This window comes from Colossoma macropomum, unplaced genomic scaffold (genome assembly GCF_904425465.1).
Source record: "Colossoma macropomum unplaced genomic scaffold, Colossoma_macropomum, whole genome shotgun sequence".
Taxonomy (NCBI): domain Eukaryota; kingdom Metazoa; phylum Chordata; class Actinopteri; order Characiformes; family Serrasalmidae; genus Colossoma; species Colossoma macropomum.
This window is the reverse complement of record NW_023494793.1, coordinates 16,043,797-16,067,221: the sequence shown is the minus strand read 5'-3', so window position 1 is coordinate 16,067,221 and position 23,425 is coordinate 16,043,797. Positions and strand designations below refer to the sequence as shown.

Here is a 23,425-nt window from a genome sequence, read left to right as displayed (position 1 = left end):
AGGGACGATCCACATTGTCGGACCCTATATGTTGCAATTTAGGTTGGAGCAAAAAATTGGCCTGTTTGAGGGTCTTTTAGGACTGCTTTGAGAACTACCAGTGTAGAGTAACGGTGGATGTAATGATCTCAAGTGATCATGCCTCATTAACACGGCCTTCATATAATGCCAGAATTAGAATGTCCATATTTTGACTTATTTGTGCTTATATTTGCTTCTTTCACCTCAAATTAAACTTGTTTTGAGGTATTTGGATTTAGTGTGTCAAAATAATTACTTATTTTGTAAAAACAGTGACTCATATTCTCTAAATTTATGACTCAGAATGGTGAAATAATGACTTGTTACTCTTTGGTAAAGAGTTATTATTCAAGTCATTATTTCAACATAGCACATCAAAATAAGTCAATTTAAATTTATCTTCAGCTAAAATTTTATGATCGTGACAGGCCTAATGTGACTTGTGTATGGATTGTAACCTGATAAGATTTTAACCACATGCATTTTCAAATGAGTTAAAAGTAAGTGTAATTACTATTTGGCTTCATGTTAGGCTTTATGGTAAGTTTTATTACTACAGATCCTGAGTTTCTCTAAGTTACCCTGTACTGCAGCAGGTACACGTCCAACCTTGAACTTGCTTTGAGGAACCAAACACCCAGATTTGTGTTTAGTTAATGTGAGAGCCATTTATAAAGTATGGGGCCCTGGTCTTTGGAATTTCAGTATCATTTTAACCAAGTTCTGAAGGTGTGTTGTTCTTAAAGTGGCTAACAGTTGCTTTTTGATACATTGATTCTACATCACCAGTTTGTGTTACATGCCCAAAGGTAGATTTCATAGTGGAAGTGTATGTGTGTTTGTGTGTCTGTATGTATGTGGTGTATCAGGTGTTTCAGTGACACTACATAGGAGTGAGTGTGCTGGCATCCTGTAGGTGTTTTAGTGAACATATATACAGTATGTACAAATGCACAGAGCTGTGTGCGAGCATCTGTGTGTGTGTTAGTTCTGAGGACCCTGACCCCAGCCTCCTGCACTCGGGGGGCGACTTGGTTCTCCGCTCCCTGACTGATCAAGTTCGGCGCTGTCACAATCTGAATCCTCACACAATGCACGTGTCTTGGAAAGACAGACAGACAGAAAGAATTTCAATTAGTCTGACTGATATGAAAATGTCACAGATACTGATTTTAAAAGCTACAAATTCAATAACCAGCATTATCAATCATATTAGGAGCGGGCTACCAGTTTATCTGGTATACTGGTCAAAATTTTTCTACAGGCATGAGTTCTGTCATAAACATTATAAAGGTATGTCACAAATACACACAGATAACGCAATGTACAAACAGTGAAAAACACTCTAACAGCAGCCTCTTTAGCCCCTAGCTTAGTCATGTTTCAAATGAAAATGAAAATGCACCAGTCCCTTGATCATCGCTGTCTAGTCAATGAAATAGTCCTTTTAGTTTTTGAGATAATGGACGTAAAGGAATGGCCAGTCTTTTGGGGTTAGCCTTAGCCCAACATTGACATCATAAGGACTGCCATGCTTTTGTTTGTTTCCTCTCCTACCACTTGAGAAGCAGCCTAACTCGGTCAGCTGCATCAGACATGGAAACAATGTATGTATATATACACTGTGACATATACAGAATCCGTCATATAATATGGTAAAAAATTAAACAGACAATGATTTTAGTTAAACAGTGCTTAACTGACCTATTATCAGTTGTAATGTATCACATTTTGTAAAAATAAACACTAAAACAAAGTTAATATCCATATTAGGCATTTTTTTGCATAAAAAAGGACCACTTAGAGTGCTATTTTTGCCAATATAACAACACAGTCGATATGAAAAGGCACAAAAATTCTATTACAAGTTGTGCCTAATATTGTGCCCAAGTGTACCAATAACTACCTAGCTGAGCAAAACCCTATCTAATAAATTATTATTAACAAAGATTTAATATATTTCTCAACATTTAGTCAAACTAAGAGTTGAGGAGGCTGCCTGCCTTAGCTTTGGCTTTGGAAGCAGATCAATTCAAGATGAGAAGAGCGTTTCACTGACTACCAAGACTAATCTTTAAACCTGGACAAGGCTTCTAACCTGCAACCTGATTGGTAGCTGATAAAAACATTTGACGTGATTAACAAAAAAGCTGGATGTTGCCACTTTACATAAACATTTACATTTTTGCCCTTCAACAGCAAAAAAAAAAGGTTTGGGCAGTAGTATGCTAGCAGTAAGGCTACTAAGTGTTGATCAGTTGGCAAGCTGATCAGCTCACAGGCTGAGTAAAACAGCTCATGCTCACTGACCTCCTAAATGTATGTAAGGCACTATTAGAAATGAAAAAAAAACTGATAACATTTTATACTGTTCTGTGTTGAGAAAAGTGCATTTGTCTGTGTAAAAAGCATTACTCATTTATGAACTGCAGTTTTCAACAAAAGCTCCAGATCACTATTCATTGCTGGACTCTCAAGAGTGCCCTCTAGTGTCCGATGAACCTGAGTAGCAGTTTCCCTCAGTAGGACCTTTTACCTCTAAGATGTTTTGTTCCAGGTCAAAGTTAGCTCTTTCTTGTTCAAGGGCGGCAGCCTCTTTCTCAGACAGGGCGGGGTCGGTGATATCAGCAGGGATTTCAGAACCCTGTGAGATGAGGTCATCACTGCGGTCGTCTAATCGCTCGTCCGTATTAGTGCTGACCACGTCTGGTGTACCACTATGAGAATGGTCAGTGGTGTGTCCCTCTTCTCCATCGGAGACTGACAGGTTCTCTGAGCTGAAGGTGGACACTGACTGGCACTTCGTTATACTGGTGGGCCGTCTGTAGATGGAAGTGGACAAATCAATAAGTAGTGAAATAATTAAGATTCCATTGACATTAGCATGCTCAACAAAAAGCAGTAATTAGGCTGGATTAGGTGCTATTGTTAAACAACAAATACTCATTATCCTTTTATTGTTCCATGTAATGGAGGATGGAAGATTTTATTCATGGGGGGAAACCAGCACTGCTACACAAATTCTCCACCACTCCTCAGGTAAGGCAGTTCTCAGGGATGCATTCTTGGCCTACTTGTTTTATACATTCTTTTTTTAATTCTATTTTATTTCTTTACTTTGAAAGCCCCAGCTGTCCTTTGCGTTGTGAATATTCAATGATGAATGAGCTAATATGTGTGATTAAAATATATTTCCTCACTCTCATAACTACATGACTAATATGTTTCCTTCATAGCAGTTATTGAATATGTAATATAATTAATAATTAACACTGGTTACTAAATAATTTATGGTAGTTACTACAGTAGTTGATTTGTGTTAGTTACTGAATAATTAATTGTAGTTAGTGAATAATTTGTAGCAGTTACTAAATAATTAATTGTAGTTAGTGAATAATTTGTAGTAGTTACTGAATAATTCATTGTAGTTAGTGAGTGATTAATAGTAGTTACTGAATAATTCATTGTAGTTAGTGAATAATTAATAGTAGTTACTGAATAACTCATTGTAGTTTGTAAGTAATTAACAGTAGTTAGTGAATAATTCATTGTAGTTAGTGAATAATTTGTAGTAGTTACTGAATAACTCATAGTAGTCAGTGAGTAACTAACAGTAGTTACAACATAATTCATATATGTTGTGAATATATTTTTTTTACCAAGCAATTTATAGTAGTAACCAAATAATTCATGTTAGTATATTATATAATTTTTACTAGTTACTTAACAATTTATATTAGTCACCGAATAATTTCTTCGATTACTAAATAATTCATAGTAATCAGTGAGTCATTGACGGTAGTTACTAAATAATTTATATGTTATGAATAATTCTTATCCATTACTGAGTAATTTATAGTAGTTACTAAATAATCTGTATTAGGTACTGAATAATTCATAGTAGTTACTAAGTTATTCATAGCAGTTACTAAATTATTTATAGTAGTTACTAATTATTTGAACCTCAACATTAATAACTGAATAATAAGGCTGCAGTGGATTTTTCCCCTTCTCCTATAAAGTTGGAGAATTTTGAATTTTGGAGATTTGAGGTTTTTTTACCATGGTGATAATATGTTGGCAACAAATCCACCAGATTTTGGAAATTCGCAAAACAAGTGTATTTAATGTAAACTATGGATAAAACTGTAATTAACTATTGTTCATAGAACATTCCATACAAAACCACTGCTTTTATTTGTCATTAAATTGATTAAAGCTCTTATCTGCTTTAATCTGTAACCTTTTATATTTCTAGAGCTCATTTAGCTGGCATGTTTGGCTTGATTTTTTTCCATCACAAACTTTACTTCCATGACTAATTATCATCTTTTCATCTAGAGTTCTATAAACAGTGAAAGAAGAGGCATCTTGACTCACCGTCTCCTTGGTAATTCCACTTCACTATCCACCTCTCCCTCTTCTTCCTCTGAAGACACACCACGGCGCTGAGAAATACCAACATATACACACATATGGATTACATCACATTACATATTGCATTACAGAATAACTGATGTATGTGGCAGAGTGTAAAAATGCGTTGATGTGGCAGCCCCCGAATTATGGAATTGATTATTTTTTATTCTAATGGAACAGAATCTTTTTTGTAAGACCAACTTCCACAACAGGCACCTTCAAATCTACTTTAAATCTAATTTACTTAAATCCGACAGAATCAATCGATAGGAAATCAACCAATTTTGGAATGCTAATATTCCAAAGTAATATTCAATGAAGCTTCTACTAACTTTTTTAAGCAACAAAAGTCTTAGGCTTTCATAATAACATCAGAAATATACTTGTATTGTTTGTACTGTCTGTATTCCACTACTGTGTAAATAGTTCTGCTAGTCAAATTTGTTTGTACAGTGTCTTTTAAAATATTCAGAAATGCAAATAAAAGTGAATCATGGTAAAATTTGAGATTTCACAATGCACCAAATTGCTTCCTAGGTAATCATAATCGAGTCAAATCATGTGTGTTCAGAGACCCGTGGTACATAGGTTGGTATAAAAGAAAGAAAGAAATGAGCAGCGTATTGGTCTATAAACAAAATTATTATTAAGTGTACCTGTTTGCGTGTGATAGCTGCCCTGTAGAGTATAGCTGATGGAGTTAGATGACTGCCACTGGCTCCTCTTGGTAATCGCACTGACCCTGCTCCTTCCTCTCTCTCCTCCCCTCGGCCCACTGCCACGCCCCTCCCACAGGGGGAATCGGGGCTACTTGAGAAAGGGAGTGACGCTGCATCCTCGCTGGCCGTGTCACTTCGCGGTGGAGTCTCGTCCACTCCCGCCCCCGTTTCGGTCGTGCCTCTGGCTCCACCTCCAAGACCTTCACTTAGACTGCCAGTCCCACCACTGGCTCCACCCTCAGCCCCGTGAGTGGAGCACAGCAGGTCTGGACTAGAGGAGGAGAGTTTTAGAGGCGGAGTGTCCAACTGACTTCCTCTTGAAGCAGTCCCTGCACCTTGGTCAGTAGTAGGAGTCCCACTGGGAGCTGCTGTGGTGGACGTGGGTGTCTCTCTCTCTCTGCTGGAGGCACCAGTGGGGTGTTTGGGTCCTGAGAGGTCACCGCTGCTGCCTCGGCCACCCCTACGATGGCGAGTTTTAACCCTGCGAGCACGGCTTGGAGATGTAGAGCTTCGATTAGGGCAAGACGGAACTGTGACCTGCAGCACGCCTGGGTCCATTTTAGGGAGAATGACCTCTGACCTTAGGAGGTCAGGTCTGGTTTTAGGGAGAAGGAAGGAAAGATAAGTTTTGTAAAAAAGGCACTGTATTTTGTTAAGCACTGTGCTCTTAAAATAAAGATTCTTAAATTGTTCTACAAAAACCTTTTGATTTAGAACTTTTACTTTATGTGGATGGTCTTCAAACTTTAAAATAAAAAGGTTCTTCACACTTACACATTTCACTTGCAAAAATGATTCTTCAAATAACCAGCCATTGAAAGTTTACTTAGAAAAAAACAAAAATCTTTCTTCATAAGGCATTATTTGCATTATTTGGCACAAATGACACAAACATTGTACAATGCACTGTGCAAAAGCCAGAGACCACCTTTCATTTAGTTTCCAGTCAAAATATGCCATTAACAAGTACGAGTTATTATTTTTTCTGATATTTCTGAGAGCAAAGTCAGAATAAGCACAGATAAATTTAAAGGAAAATGAGTGAAAAACAGTAATCATGAGACTTCTAAGACTGAACTTTGGATGTGTGGAAAAATATCCCTGCAGATTTCTTTGAAAAACAGAAAGCAAGTCTAGCAAAAAAGAATGGAAGCTGTAAAAATCTAAGGGTGGACACACTAAATACTAAAAAAAGATATTATATTTAGCTGTTGAGGCTTCTGTGTAACTTCCTGTGTTTTCGATGAGGATTCACCCTCCTTTGCTTTTTATTGTGCTGAATAATATGCATGATCCTCCTTTGTCAAAATGTGGGTTCCTCTCACAACACAAAATGGTTAGCCAGCACCTACAGCATCTGTACTTACATCAGTGTAAGACTTTTCCTAGTTATGTCCTTACCAATAAGGCAGTTGGTTCTTTTCATCCCATTATACAACTGCCATGTTGAGCAGTTAAGTCAACTCATTCATATTTTATGTATATGAACTGCATCCTCCCTGATAACATCATTGCCTCAGTCGACATAATAGATTTTAAAACTGGTCACAGATCAGTAGCAAACGATGCCTCACCTCTTGCCATGAGAGGGCAGCTTCTGGGGTACATTCCTCTTTTTAATAAGTTTGTCCACTGTGTTTGAGGGGTGGTGTTTAAACAGTCCAGGATATTTCTTGTCCAGGCATTGTTCCCTCCTATAAACGCAACAGAGTTATCAGAGTAGCATTCGCTATCAGGTGAAGGTGATGGAGCCGTATTGCCTTTGTCAGGATATTTGTTATGCATATAGTTATTCTTATTGTTTTTGTTTCAGTTAAAACCCATTGTGCAAGCCAGAAAGGTAATAAACATGCAGGACATGTTCTTCAGGAGGTGCTGTAGAGCAGTGTATTTATATTACAGTATTACTACTCAGCTGTGGCATATACTCAAAGTGATATTTTACCAAAATTTCCTGGCTTCAGACTTAAGGTCTACACTGACTGGACACTTCATTAAGTACACCTTTCTTGTATCTTTACTCAGTGTACATTTGATCAGGTCTATTTACCATATAGGTGTACTTTGTAGTTCTACGATTACAAACTGTAGTCCGTCTGTTTCTCAATGTTCAGTCTCTAATTGTAGAACCACAAAGTGCACCTGTTTACTAAGCAGAGATGATAAAATGAACAATGAGTGTAAAAGCAAGGAAATGTATGAGCAACTGTATATGTGTGTGATGGTATGTATTTTGTGTTTCAATGTGTTTTACCTGAGCAGCTCTTTCTCTTTCAGCTCTAGTTGGAGCATGACAGCATTCAGCTCCATGTAAAGGTTGTTGGCTCTTTCCAGCTTCCTCTCATAATGCTCTCTGATGTCCAAGGCATGCCTGTTTTGAGCAAATAATACTGGTAACATCATTTCTGCTTCCATTGCAGTTACACAGAATGTTATACTTAGTCAAGAAAGTCTAGTGATTCATTATGGTTCTTTTTATGAAGCTGTGCATTCTAGCAAAAACTGGAATGCACTTAATAGGGTTTCCTGTTTATTTAGGCTTCTATTGTATCTTTGTATCCTTTGTACATATAGTCTGGAATTGTTTTCCTCTGCAAAGTAGTCATTGTACATGCTCTAAAATACTCCACACATTCTGAAAGGCTTAGTCAGGCACTTTAATATACAGTCCGTATCGTTTTCTCTTAAGTTATTTAGGCCTGTTTCACACATGCTACGTCTTGCCTTTCATTTCTGTGCTCACATTAACATGTCAGAGCTTTCACACAGGCTGCATTTACAAAATTTAATTTAGAATGTTTGGAGTAGTTTTTCCACATGCGGCACATGCCATGCAGCACAATCCACTGAAATGAGCTATGAAAATGAAGGAAAATTAAACAAAAACTGAACATTAATTTTTCAATTCTATACCATTATTAAACGAAATACTGGTTATGGTTACATGCTTTCAGTATGCTTACGAGGCTTGAAACTATTGCCCAAGTCAAAAAAACTGTCGTGGGTAAACACTTGTATTGTGCTCCTTTATGAATTATATTTTATTGACTAGAGCAATTCATTGGACTATTTATGCATTTGGAGAAAGGATGTTTGTACAATTTGCTTAGCAATACTAATTGTTAATTGGTGGATGTTCATTTTCAGCATTTCTGAGTGATTTCATCTTCCCTTGAGTGATGTCCCCTTGATATTGGGACTATTTTCAAAGTGCAGGATTTTCTAAAAGACTTGCTGCTTGTTGCTATGGTGCTGACCTGAGCTCCTCACGGCGGCGGTTAATGAGCTCCTCGTCCAGTCGGTGCAGACATGTTCCCTCTGACTTGATCTTCTCAAAGTGCTGTTTCACCTCTTCACGCCACTCAGCCTACACCAGCCACACAAGAAAGAGCACACATATACAACACAAAACAGATGTGATTGCACACAGATGAGCATTTGGCTCAATTGGTCCCATCACGTCTGACACTAGCACAGTGGTTTTCTTTTTTTCTCCCTGGCAAATATTCCTTGTCCAGGTAGACTAATCTTTCTTTTTCATTTCATTAATAATGCTCATGACCTTTGATGATATCAAGGAAACATACAATATACCAGGTAACTGTCACTTTCAGTATATACAACTCAAAGATGTTCTACAGAAAACAGTTAATAGCAAAAACCTTTATAATCACACTCTCCCTGTACTTAAAACTACACTGCCTTAAACCTCAGAAAATGTTATTACAATTATACAAACCCATAGTAATTCAAAACACCAGTTAATACAATATAAAACGCTTCACAAAAACTACATTATAGCCTCTGAACTACACTGTATGGGATTTAGCAACAGTGGTGTGTGCTTACATTGCCCAGTTTTAGTAGACAGGCATGCTTTCTGGATTTGTCCCTCTACCCAGCAGTTTTGGTCAGGGGAAGCACTACTTAATGACCTCTCTTAATTTCCAGCACCCAATCACCTCAAGACCTTTATATTAATATCACTCACCATTGCCTATAAAGTTACACTACTGAACCAGAAGGACAGAACCCAAATTTCAATAAAACACTGTCTTAACCTTCTTATGGATCACTGCAACTTGGAAAGACTTTAAAATCTTAAAAAATCTTAAAAAATAATACAAAATCATTCAAGGAAACCTGGTCTCAATTTTTACAATATATTAAGAGCTGATTTCTCTTTCCACACTCTATTTGAAAAGGTTAAAAGCACCTACATAGAATCTGACAACTACTCATAATTATAGCATGAAAAAAAGAAGGGGGGAAGGGGGCATTATTACTTTGTTTGTTTTGTCAAATGTTTGTATGTCCTGTATGTCCAGTTTGTCATTTGTCCATATGGTATTTTTTTCTGCCTTGCCTATCAGCTATCAGCTGTTTTCAAATTACTTGCAAAAAAAAAACACATTTATGCAAAATGCTAGGCTAGTTTTGTTAACATTTTCAAACCAGTCAGTGTAAAACATTTAACTTTTCAAATGTATGGAATTCATACATCATGATAAATGATTAAAATCAGTGTCTTTCAAATGGAAAGATCCTAAGGCTTGGCCATCTACAAATGAAGCAGTTACCATATTTCAGACTGAGAAAAACGAGAAAATATAGCATAAACCAAAATGGACACTCAGAGGTCTTGTCAAATAAGGCTGTGAAGCAAAATAATTTGCACTGTCACTTGGAGACTAAACATAGTGAGTATCAATCTAAACCAGGCTCTGATCATCAAGTTATGGGCCCCTGGGCACAAATGTTTTGTGGGCCCTACCTGGCTATGTTTTTTGGTGGCAGGGAATTTTTAATGATATCACAAGAGGTTACATGAGTGCTGTGCAGTACCACGATAGCAGCATACTAACTGCAGTGCTGAGCATATAGCAGCTTTAAATGCATATTTTTTTCCATCTAAGACAACACAAGATTATGCACACAATTAACAAGAATGCACGTTAACATAAACCCAACAACCAGTGTAAGACTTTCCTATAAAGCATGTGTCCGATCTTGACAAGCAGAGCATTTACCCCAATGAAAACGACATAAGTGATAGAAGAAATCAACAACAGCAAACTAAACCACTAAGCACCCTATGCTAAAGCACACTGCGTGGAAATAGACAGTTCGCAGATCACTGTTGACAACAATGCAGCAACTTTCTTCTTTAACTCAGGCTGACATTTTTAATTTGTGTTTGGCTTTGGAATTAATATCCTCAGCTCTATAGTAGTATCATGTTTCACTTTTACAGATCCCCCAGGTGCATCTTTTGAATGGAGCTTCAAATGCAAGGTACATTTACAGGAATGTCAGCTCGCTGCCAAAAAAACCTGAATACTTGACCAAAGTAATGGTGAATAAGGGAATGGTTGCTAAGCATTGATTGGAGGACAAAATGAAGTGGACGTTCAGGAAGGACGTGAAAAGCGTCAAGATTATGATCAGCGTAATGATAAGGTTTATATTAATTCATTTTTTTTCACTGTGCCTCTAGTTTAATCAGAGACAGTTTATGAGAAGCCAGGCCACTTCCTATTTCTCCCGTTAAAAATAAAACCCATGGGATGATCCAGGCCTGATCTAAACCTATTGAATTGAGCCAAAACTCTGTTTGCAACTTTCCTCTGTCTAGCTTCACCTTCAGCGCTCGACAACTGTCAAACAACATCAGCTATCACATTAGGCGAATCAGAAAAAACAACTGAATCGGTTAAATCTTTTTGTGGGCCGAGGAAACCTTTGTGGTCGTTTATGTGGGCCACGAGTTGCAAAAGACTGGAAACCCTCCACAAACAGAAGGTATAGCAAAGAACATTTCTGAAGCATATGAGAAGCAACATTTGTGTATGTCTGTGTGTGTGTGTGTTACCTGTGATTTGAAGTAGGTCTCCTGTGGGGTGGACAGTACATCTGCTGAGGCTATGTCCAGGTGCAGCAGAATCTGTCTGAATGACGGCCTGTTTCTGGGCTTGCAGTTCCTGCAGACACATATAACCATCATTGCAGATTTAATTAAATGTGTAATAAAATAATTTATAACTGTTTGCTCAAAAATAAAAACATAAAAATCTGATTCATTCAGAAGAGATGGTTACTGGCAGATTGGTTATTGATTTCTAATGAACATGCTTTACATATAGGTGTGCAAAAGTACAAAATGAATGAATTTCCATGTTTCTCTTCTAGGAATTAAAAGCTTTTATTGTATCATAGCTATGGACAAAAGGTCCAGCCTTTCCAATGCATAGGCCTTCATCAATGGTTTAACACAGTTTTGCTTCTTGCTGGAATGTGTTAGGGAGGTTTTTTAAACTTTTTGTCCATTCCCAAGACACAATAAAGGATTTAATTTCTAGAAGAGCTCCACAGAAATATATTTTCAGTTAAGTACACTTGCTGGAAATTTGATCTTTTCATAAGTACAAAATGAAACACTTTACAAATAATTTTAATTAATAAAGGAAACATTAGAAATTGTGATTAAAAATGCTGTTTTTCAACAATGAAAATGTCAGCCATGTGGAACTAATTCATGGTTTCGATTAGACTGGCAATTTGCAATCACTGTTCACAACAAGGGGGGCAGAAAAGTGGCATGTGATCCGCAATAAACAAATAATTACAAAGCCCAGCACTGGTACTCAGCCTAAAAGAACAATTTGCCTTTCCATTTCACTTCCAACGTTCATGCTTACCAGCATTGTTTGAGGAGGATCTTGAAGCCATCAGGACAGCTTTCAGGTAGGGGCAGCTGCAGGCTATTGTTGCCCACACCCCAGATGATAGCAGAGGAGTCCACGTCTTTGTAGGGGATTTCACCTGTGAGCATCTCCCAGAGAACTACACCAAATGACCTACAGAGAGGGCAGAAGAAAGTGAAGGACAGAAGCATAAGGCACTGGCGCTAGCAGTCCCAGAAGGGCACTACAGGGGTGCTAAGGCTACCCATGGAATATGCTTAACTCTCCCATAGCACCCCCAAAATTGTGGAAGAAATTGGTATAGTTTTTTGCAAGCTTACCACTGTTTAAGAAAACCCAAAACATTTTATATTAAAAAGATTTAATAGCCTAAAATACATTTTCATACTCTTACCCTTTGACCTTGATGTGAGCTTGCTTCACTTACACTGTTGCATACAGTAACATTCAAACATGTTATATTAATAACTGCTGTTATTGTATTCAATAATACACTGTACTGAGTAGAGAGTATTTTAATATGTTATATTTAATATTTCAAGCTTTTTGGACACAGCCAAAAGTATTAAATGATAAATAATATGCAGTAATTATCTTTTTATTATTATTTTACAGCTTTCTTAGTCATATTCTAATCACATTATACATGTACCTGCAAGAAAACTGTTTTATATCGCTGCAATAATGATTCCAATCTTTTAAACCGTAGTATACATTACAACTTTCAGCTCACTATTTTGGCTATTTGTTTGTGCCATGTAGCACGTCTTGCAGTAAGTTTACAATAGCAAATAATTAGACACCAGTGAAAATCTCCAAGATGGCAACAAAACAGTATAAAATTTTGTTAGTTAGTTAATGCACTGTTGGTTTGGCCTGTACATTGTTTGTGGTCCGTCCATTAGTTGGATTGTTCAGCTACCTCAAAGCACCAGCTATAAAATATTCCTGATGTCCCTACTGGGCATGAGCAAAAAAATAACTGAATATACTCAAACGTACTCAAACTTACAGTTTCAGTCATTCGCGGCCTTTCATTCACATCTACCATTATTTTCACTACCATTTCTGTCACACTAAGCCATTCACTGACACCCACTCACTCATCCTCTCACAAAAATTCATACCAGATATCCACTTTCTCTGACACAGGTTCGTTACGTATAACTTCTGGTGCCATCCAGGCCACGGTTCCAGCGAAGGACATTTTTGTGCTCTTATCCCGCAACTCCTTCGACGTGCCAAAATCTGAGATCTTGACCAGGTCATCATGGGTGATCAGCATACTAACAGCAAAAAAAGACACACAAAGTCAGAGGTGGTGAACAATTTGAGATTTACAAAGCAAATATCATCTTACCAGCATGATATCCTGTCTTTCCAGAAAGAAAAAGCACTCTTTACATTTTTTATCATGTTTTGTCACTGTCAACCTGAAATGAAAATTAACCTTGTTTACCTTGTTTATGCACCTGGTCGAATTAAGCACAACTCATCATATCATGTCATTTAAAAGACATCTAAAAGAAATCTTTGTACTGCATCTCTTAAATTACAGCAGATAAATATTGCTGTAAAGAATGGTGCATCCTGGGAGAAACAGCTCCAGCTTCTTGTAAAAGAAGTTGAAATGTTGCTTTTTATAGTAAATACCTGCTATTTGCAAAGCTTATTGGGAAAGTGGCCAGTACTTTGTGCAGTCTTGAGCAGCCTGTCTCTGAAAACTGCAGTGATGAGGTGGAGCTTTCCAGCATTGTCAGTTTTTGTTTATTTGCATGCAGACATTTTTCATCTACTGTTTAGTTCACATTAACTGTTTATTTCACATAGTGTTTTGTTGTTTTAACATGCCATTCTTACTACAAATATATGTTTGAATGTGCTTTTGGTACTCTTACAGTGGTGGTGCTGTTTCTAGGTCTGCATCATAGTTAGACAAACAAAATCGAATTTGATCCAACTGGCACTCCTATCACACAGTCCCATCTGACCTTTTTTCCTCTGTTGGGATGCTGGGATGAGTTATTAGAATGTTGCACCACAAGAGACTATGCCACTCTTTGAAGTTAAAACAAAAAATCTTTCCTACAGAGCATTAAATAGTTATGGAAACAAATTCTGCGCTGCGTTGTCCCTGCGTGGTGCAATGGACAATGGACTAAACTTTTGGTCTCAGCTGAGAAGTTTGAGTTGGCTGAACTCTTGTGTCCTCAAGTTGAGTCAGCTCAAGAGAAGCCATGGAATCGGTTACTATAACAGTTTGAGTTGAGCTGACCTCTCATTTTTAACACCGTAATAGGTATTTGGCCACTGCCATCTCTCTAGTCTTAATGACTGGTATAGGTGCAGTAACTGCTGTATTTGGTGTATATGGTGTAATTGATAAACAGTTGTATGCTGCTGTGTCATGATCATTCTCTTGACCATGCATGAATGTTCAAGCATTTGCTATCAAAAGCTTCACTGGATGGATTTGCCCTATTTGCATATATCTTTATACATTGTTTATATATACTACTCTCATCACTGCAGTTTTCAGAGACAGGCTGCTCTACAGGTGTACTTAGCCACCTCTAAGAAAGGGTGTATGTGGTGGATAATTGCCTTTCTCCATAGTGCAACACCACCTCACCTAGTAACCCTAGAGTCAATTTTAGCCTACAACTTTTTGAAGCATTCCAACATTTTTGTTTGCAAAAAATCCTTTAGATGCAAATGTAGCTATAGGTGAGGTGCTATGGTCTGAACTGACTTCCTATTAGGTCAGAGATCATTCTTAGTTCAGTACATTGTGTTTATTTTGTTTCGGAATATGTACAAAAAACACTCGGCCTCATTCACTAATATCTTTGTTTCTTAAATTTGTTCTTGAGAAAGGTCCTAAAAAAAGTCTACGTCAAATGATGTGTTCTTAAACCGCAGAGTGTGCTCTTAAGTGTGTAAATTATGTTCATACCTAAGAACAAATCCCAAATAAGAAAACATTAGTGAATGTCAGAATCTTCATGAAAACTGCATAAGTGGGTTTTAAGAAGAAATTTCTTCTTAAGAACGGTTGGTGAATCAGGCCCATTCATCCCAACAAAGAAAATGTGCTTTGCCCCTGACATAGCTTCTAGCTACTTTCTATCTTTGTCTTATCTAGCCATTAAATGTTATGTCAGAGTTCTACAGGCATGAGCTAATTGTAATCCAGTGTTTCAGATTTTGAAGCTGATGAGAGATCTTTTAGAGTCATCAGTGCAGTATGTTTTCTAGTTTTTCTCTAAACCGTTCTAAACCACACTCTGTACTTTTTGTCTTGAAGATTTTAAATGCAGTTGTTCTTTTTTCTTTCCCTGATACACTTATTTTTCTTTGTCATCTAGGCCCAGAACCTTTGTGGAGCATATCAATCAGGACAATGAGACAAAATGATTCCATGCATTTAGATTTTTTTAGAAAATGTTTTTAATGAACATTTAGCAAAATGTGTTTTTAGTCTTTTGCTCATTAACCTATAAAAAAACATGTGACTGCTTTGGGTCCTCTTTGCCAGCGTTAACAGGTGCAATAAACAAGATGAGATGATGCTATTTTGCTTGAATAAGAAATGCTTTGAGTAAACTTTGTTTATTTCAAAGCTATACTTCAGTTAAAAACACAATTTGTTTTCCCTTAACCCCAACTGTAGTCAATCAGCCAAGACATGCTTGGTATCTAAAGTTTGCTTCTTTTGTTTGGCACTGGAACTATGAGTTAGCTAACAATTATTGCATTAACGGACATGGGAAGTAAGGGTGCTGAGGGGGCTATGGCACCCCCAGATTTCAGGACTGCTAATCTGCAACAAAAATAAAAAAGAACAGCTTTCAAATATTTTGAGCATAGCAAAGACCCATATGAGCTTTGTGTAGGGTGAAGATGGTATTTTTATTTAATTTTATTTATATATGTTAAACACCTGCACTAGCCATGCACTGTTCTAGCTAACATCACCTTTTTTGAGTGAAATAAACAGGCTGCTCTAGGGGAGTGTTGGGAGTTGTAGGCTATTTCTGAGCACAAACACGACCTGATAATATTTTAAAAACCTACAAATTTTAGACAAAGTAGTTATCTCCCATTCGAATTCATATTTTGTCAACCATTGCAATTATCTCTAATCTCTAGTGAGGAATGGAGTTGCAACAGTCCTACCTCTGACTACTGCTGAAAAAGTCTATCTTTAAATAGCTATTTTTGCGTGACATGCAGGCAGACTATCCTGTGCTCTTTAAATTCTACTGTGCGGTACTAGTAAAACTACTAGTAAACTATTTCTTGTCAGATGAGTTAAATAATGCATAGAAACATATTGTTTCTTAAAAACAGGTAAAAGCATTGGTTATTCGAATGGCTTTTTCATTTTCAAACATTTTAATTATCAACTTTATCAAATTTTAGCGAATATTTGTTGCAGCCCTAATTATATTGTATCTGTAAAATCTACAAAAACGGACAAAAGTTTGTCACATAGTAAAACCAGACAGGCATCCTGAAGCCTGAATTTTGTCTGTACTTTTGTCCATTTTTTCAAACTTCAGACACAAGAATGTCTTTCTTATATACATTGAGTAGATTTGTTTTTTCACTGAAAAGGCCATCAATTTGTGTGCACACAATGAAAATATAGCAGGTTTTCAGGCCTGATTACTGTAATGGAGATTACGTGTCTCTATATGAGAGCGTATATGTGTATTGCAGAACTCACTTGGGCGATTTGAGGTCTCTGTGAATGATCTTGTGCAGGTGGAGGTAGTTCATGCCGCCTGCGATGCCCATGGCCCAGTCAACCAGCAGTGATGGTGTGATCTTTCTCCCTGCTCGCAAAACCTCATAGAGCTGCCCCTGTGCACAGTACTCCATGATAATGCAGTAACATGGAGCTTGTGTGCACACACCCCTAAAACATACACATATAAAGAGAGTAACATATAGAGAGCTTTAGTGTGAACACTGAACACAGTTGAACACTTCTGGATAAGCACCTGTTATCATTAAATTTGGCACAGTGTAAAGGGCAGCTGGAATTTTTCAAATCGTGAAAAAAAAGAAAATAGTAAAAAGTGGAGATACAAGATTTTGTTTCGACAGCAGTGATATATTCTCAGGCACCTGAGAAAACTAGAATTAAAAGGTGTTTTTTCTGGGCACTAAGACTTTTATTTGCTCAGAAAAACACTAATATTAGAATAAATAAAAATAATATTAATACAATAAGTAGTGATTTTATGTATATTAATGTGTTTATTCAAATCTCTCCTTCAGAAAGCGTAGTATTATTTATAGATATCATCCAATACCATTTTTTTTTGGCAAATCAATGCTTCATTATGTTAAATCAAGTGAGATGGTGGTGGGATTTAATAAATGCAATGGCTGGGGGCATTCAAGAGACATGTGGAACCAAACTCTGTTTATTAAACTAGCTCACAAGATATCAACCACTTTTTTACAAAATAAGAAACGTGTGTTTCTGGTAAAAACAAGTCAAGATAAATGGTTTTAAATAAGGATTTTGCACAATACCATACATACACCATATGAATGTCAACGACTATTTAGACTGTGGGAATGAATAGATCAACAGGGATGGTCAAAAAGTCACGTAATAAAATCTTATTACATTAATATACATACTAGTGATTTTGTTAGTCTTCTAAATGTCAGTATTTCACTAATCTCTATTGTGGTTTATTAACTGATTTGCAGTTTACTAGTGCTCTGTATGGAGGATAAGAAGACATTAGACCTTGGTTTTTGATATCCGCACTGTAAAAAAACACAAACACAAAAAACCAAACAAATCTCCAAAATGGTAACAGACAAAAACAATTTTATTTTTAATATAAGTTACTGTAAAGAGATTTTATTCTAAGCCATTTTGGAGCATTTCTTTTGGTCAACTCACTGAAATTTTCACACAATGCAACAGGCAGATGCTGTGTTCAAATGATGTAGAAAAGTAAAATTTGAAAATAAAATAGATATTTGTATGGTATACATATGTACAGTATTCCCTTTTTTCTCAGTTGCTTTAAATACCTGAAAAAATAATTATCATAATAATAATTTATTTTTCACTAAACAATCAGTTCTGAAATTTCTCTAAACTGTTTACACAGCCTGCCATTAAAGAAATATAAAGTCAGTCAACACAGTACTGTTACAGGCATCCTTTTTTTAATATCGACTTTTACTGTTGTGCTTTTTTTTTACCACTTAACAAACCAAATGTGTGGTGTTTCTGGGCCTAAGACCTATAGTGAGCCAGCTGGCTTAAGACAGAATAAATGGAAGCAAAAAATAAGGTTCCTTTATTGTCACACGACATCTGTGGACAATGGAGTCAATGACCTCTGGCTTACTGACCAGAAGCCAAAGCATGCTTAACCACAGGAGGCCTGTGTGTATTTACTCACTTGAATGTGATGATGTTTGGGTGCTTAAGCTTGCGCAGGTGTTTGATTTCAGTTTCTTTTATGTCTCTCACTTTCTTCACAGCCACCTCTTCACCATGGAACTTGCCCAGGAAGACTGCTCCCTGCGCCCCGCTCCCCACCCACTGTAGCTCCGAGATCTCCTCAAATGGCACCTCCCAGGATTCTAAGGGAGACATTTTTTTGTTTGCTAATTTTCTCAAAATGACTTTGGACCAGTTTTCCTGACACTGATTACTTCTAGATTAATTGTAAGTCTTTCAACCAGGTCTTTTGGGGAACAGCTTCCTCCAAAAGACTTAAGCTATGTCTAGAAACCTGGCTATAATCCCTTCAACCCTAAAGGACCCATGTGTGGGTCCACAGTTCAATTCTTCACTACAAATCTTAATTACACAGTTTACACATTAGTTTCATAGTAGCTACTGAATAATTTGTAGTAGGCATTAAATACATCTTCAGATTAATAACTGTATAATAAACCTAGAGTTTAAGGGCTTAAATGATCAGTAATTTATGGTTGTGCATGCAAGTGGAGAGTTATGCAAGCAATGATATTTAAAAAAAAATAAAGGTTCCTAAATGGTTCTTAAACCTTTATTGACTGAACCGTTACATTATGTGGAAGGATCTTTAAACTTTACACTTGTAAATCTCATTAGAAAGACTGTCTAAAGAACCATCCACTTGAAGCAAAAGTGGTTCTTCTGTGGCATCGCTCCAAAAAACCCTTTTTGGGACCTTTATTTTTATCAGTGTGTTGTCTCTTACTCACCCTCTTGGCTCTGTTTGTTTTCTGTGGAGTAGGCTTTGCCAATCATGGTCCACACTGGCTTTAAGCATCCAAATAATCCCTCCAGAAAACCCCCGCCTCCCGCCTGCAATCTGAAGCTGTCTGATTGACTGCGTACTGCTCCTCCCTCTGCTCCACCCTCCTGCAGCTTCAGCACGCTGTTGGAGAACTGGGCAGGCTCGTCACTAGGGGTGGGGCTGTTGCCTTGCGTGTGGGTGGTGCTCCCGTCACCGACAGGATCGATCGACAGTACATTGCGGAGAACACACTGTGTGGGGGTTAGTTCAGTATCAGGGGTGCAAGCAGTTACATCAGAGTCTGGCCGGCGATAGGGGGTCTCAGATATTGGGGTGTTGAATCCCGAAAGGGAGGGGGAGGGGGCACACTGCTCATGGACGCAAGCCATGGGCGGCCACACTCATCTAAGAGCCCCCCAAGATTAGTGGTCCTTAATGTTCACACAAACAGGTGGAAATGCTGATGTTTTCCAAAACACCTGGAAAGAGGAAGAGAAGTGATGAACATGGGTAGACAAAAATATAACATCCCAACACTTGCAGACATTTTCACTATACACAATAGATATCATGATAATTGTTTTGGAAGCTGGAACAGACACGATGCACCAGTAAGGCAACTTTTAAAAATGCTGGTAAAAACTCTGAGCATAACTTTCTTGTTCAACGATTTTCATTGTTCTTTCGATACTGACATATATCAGAAAATCTTATCATAATGTAATTTAGTCTGTTTGTGCAGGACCCCTAGTGGCCATCCCAACAGCAGAAAAGAAATTCACTTGGCTATTTTTAAATGAGTATAATAAAATAAAATATTTTTCCTGTTACTCTGTTACTGTTGGCCCTCTTTGTGTGAAATGCTGTGTGTTGAGCTGCTAGTGAGCAACGAGGATGAAAGAGGAAGGGTTAGAACCCCCTGCTATGAAAACAATTCACACTTCTCCACAAAGACAGCTGTGCTGAAATAAAACGGATAGCACAATTGTAGCTTTCTTGACATAAATAATTATTTACAGCAAGAGGGCAGCAATTCACTTATAGTGTCATACCTATATGAGCAGATAGCGAAAGAAAAAGAACAGTCATGGCTAAAAAGGTAAAAAAGTCTGGGGGCATTTTCTCAAAATGAATGATAAAGTAATCACATGCATAACATTCGCAAGTCTGACTTAGCTTTCCACAGAAGAACGACATTACCTTCGACCACCTGGTGTGCATTCTGAAGCAGCAGAACAGTGAGTAAATGTTGTTTCCCTCCATGCTGGTGTTCTGACAAATCGATCTATTCTTTGAGGATGCGCGATTCCTCACTGCCAGAATGAGCTTTATCCTTACAAAATCAGTGAAGCTCATCATGTTGCATTACTAACATTAGTCACTGAAATATTCCATGCGTTTCTGTTTATTAGAAGTATTTAGCAGGCTACTTAAAAAAAATTATTGAACATTCGGCAGCTCATCCTGTTAAAGTGTTACATACATTAGCTAGCTTACTACATACAACTGGTTAATCAGCTTAAAATACTCATTAACAAATAACTCATTTTGTAAACACCATTTTCACTTGGAAAAAATATCATCTGCGCATCCTGGAAACCTATTCACACATGAGCTAACATGTTAACATGTTAAACTGGTTACACGATGCTGCAGCCTGAAGAGCTATAACACTGATCAACATTTATAATATATCACTTCTTTTTAGCTATTGCTTATTACTTACTGTAGTTCAAATGTATGTTAAGACTTAACAAAGCCCCACACTTTTCTCCATGGTGGTAATTTAGCTCTTGATGAACAGTATCTCAGTTTGTCCAAATATTGCCAAACACTATATTGTTACAGTGCTAAACCCTTTACTGGTCACATTTAAGCCAATTGATCAGTTATTAGTTGATTAATTCACTTGGTCATTCGACTATCAACATATTCATGGGCACAAAGACATTACTGGTAACAGTAGCAGATAGTGTTGAAAAATGACAAAAGGTAATTAACATCTGACTTCAGCAGCAGTAGCTTTTGTCACTGTGTAGTTGAATCAGTGTTCCCCCAACTTCATTTCCACAAGCCCCTTAAAATGTGCAGTTTCATGCTTTACTGGTCTACCATGCCTGATTCAGCTCATGGAGAGCTTGATAATTTTCTCATGGTATGACTCAGGTGTGTTAGAGCATGTGTTGGAGCCAAACCATGCAGTGAAAGCGACTCTCCAGGACTGCAGCTGGGAAACATTGCAGGTGATAATAATACTTAATCAATAGGGCTTTTGTAGGGAAAGCATGTCAATAACAATGATAATATTACCATCAAGACATTTTGTAGTGATAGTCTGAAGATCTTATTTACAAGAACTATGTAAGTATGTCAACCATGATAGAAGCTGACATCAGTGATAGTGCCACGTAGACCCTTTGCAGAGTGATACTGTGATGGTACTTGATGCCATTTACAGTAACTCATAGCAAAATTATTGTATAATATAGGTTGCAATAGTGACAGTTGTTAAAGTAGCCAATATTGGCGGTGACATTAGGAACAAGGCCTTTTGTCATGATAGTCTGATAATACTGTAACAATCACAACAACAATGTCTATAGCAATATATTCTAGTGCCAGCCATAGTAGTGGGCGATATGACCAAAATATAACATCGCAATACTTCAAAACATATTCTCTATACATAATATACATCATGATATTTTTTTTCTGAAGTTTTATAAGTTTGGATAAAAAACAATAACGGTGCCACATAAAACATACTATCAAAAAAATAAATAGAATGCAATACAATAATTTTATTCAATGCTAATGAATCCGCTTAAACAGCACTCTCTTTTTAATGAAACATGCAGTTAGTTGGTACCGACGCTATCCAAAGACACTCAAAAAGCATATTGTGACATAATGTGATGTAATTACTGATGTAATATCGCAATATTGCCCACCCCTAGACTCAGTCGAGATGATAGACGATGGCTATGATGGGAGATAATACCATTAAGGCCTGCTGTTCTAACAGCTGGCAGATATTCCTATAGTAAGACAGTCATGCTTATGTGCAATCATGTTAGCTGTGATGGTAGAACCACTGGCTGTGTGGGTTCATATCTCGCCTTCTAAGATGATCACTGGCTATAATACACTAAGCAGAAGACACAATCAGGCAGTACAGTATGTGCATCCTTCGGCGCTACGCTGTTTGCGTAAGGCGCTCCAAACAAACGGGCGCTTACGTAGGAACCGTGCGTACGTCATTTTCAGTTTCCGCACAATACGATTAAATTGCATAACTGCTGTGAGTGCACTAACGTGTACGAGTCTTCCTCAGCCAGTCTATGAGGACCTGCTAGTTTAGCAATGGAGACGTTTACATAGCCGTATCTCGCATGATATTCTGTGCGCGCGTGTGTATTTGTGTGTGTGTGCGTTCGCACGCGTCCACGTCACATGATGGTGTGTGTGTGTGTTTTCAAGCTGGGATATATGCCCCGCAGCGAGCTAACAACGACGCTGCACCATCGCTGGGTTCCTGACGTCCGCGCGAAAAACGAAATAAAAGAATAAGGACGGTGCAGCGGTGTGTGTGCGCGCGCGCGCGCCTGTGTAGCGTAAAATGGAGAAGCGATGACACCGAGGGGGAGGAAAAAAGAAAAACACACCATAAACAACAACAAGCATCAATGGCCAATGCAAAATCGCTCAGCCATGCGGTCCGGAGCGAACGCGAAGTGCCGCAATGTCTGTGTGAGAGGAAGATACACGCGCGCACGCACGCGCGCTCGCTCGCCTCACACATTTTCTCGCACCTTTTTGAAACGATTTTCGCTGACGTCCCGCACTGCTGTCACGCTGCCGCCGCGGACTAACGCGGCGCGGCGATGGCAAGTTTGGGGTATGGACGGCAGAATAAAAAAACCCTTACCGTATCTCAGCAGCTCGCTGTTGTCGCGTTGTCAAGTGAGGGGTGGGATCAGATTTTTTTTCCTTTCCTCCTGATTCCGCCCGCGCTGTTGTTGTCTCTCCGTCTTATCCTCTCCGCTCGAATAGTGTCCCTTCTTTATCCTTATCAGGAGTCCCAGTGAGCTCGGCCGATTCAGAACGAGTCCCATCGGGCGAACGGCCCTCGTCGAGGAGTAGCGTTAGGGGGGGACTCGGCTTGCAGGCGGAGGAGGAGATGATGGGGGGAGAGAGAGGAGCTGTTCTCCCGTCCGGTGCTGAACTGACGTCACGCGACAGCAGTAACTCCCACAAGGGGGCGCGAACGTGGCTCGAGCTAAAATGGTGC

At 38.1% G+C, this 23,425-nt stretch overlaps 1 protein-coding gene across 1 annotated transcript; it reads right to left on the bottom strand.

The window, feature by feature from the left end:
- Positions 1 to 386: 386 nt before the first annotated feature.
- map3k12 (mitogen-activated protein kinase kinase kinase 12) lies at positions 387 to 23,404 on the bottom strand. The gene is made up of 14 exons (XM_036578641.1): positions 23,063 to 23,404; positions 19,100 to 19,613; positions 18,307 to 18,490; positions 16,596 to 16,787; positions 12,991 to 13,149; positions 11,858 to 12,016; positions 11,032 to 11,140; positions 8,417 to 8,526; positions 7,414 to 7,530; positions 6,734 to 6,853; positions 5,097 to 5,754; positions 4,402 to 4,469; positions 2,558 to 2,843; positions 387 to 1,122 (listed from the first exon to the last, which is right to left on the bottom strand). Exons 2-14 carry the CDS (start codon positions 19,521 to 19,523, stop codon positions 1,006 to 1,008), a joined length of 2,703 nt encoding a protein of 900 aa, XP_036434534.1. The 5' UTR covers positions 19,524 to 19,613; positions 23,063 to 23,404; the 3' UTR covers positions 387 to 1,005.
- Positions 23,405 to 23,425: the final 21 nt, after the last annotated feature.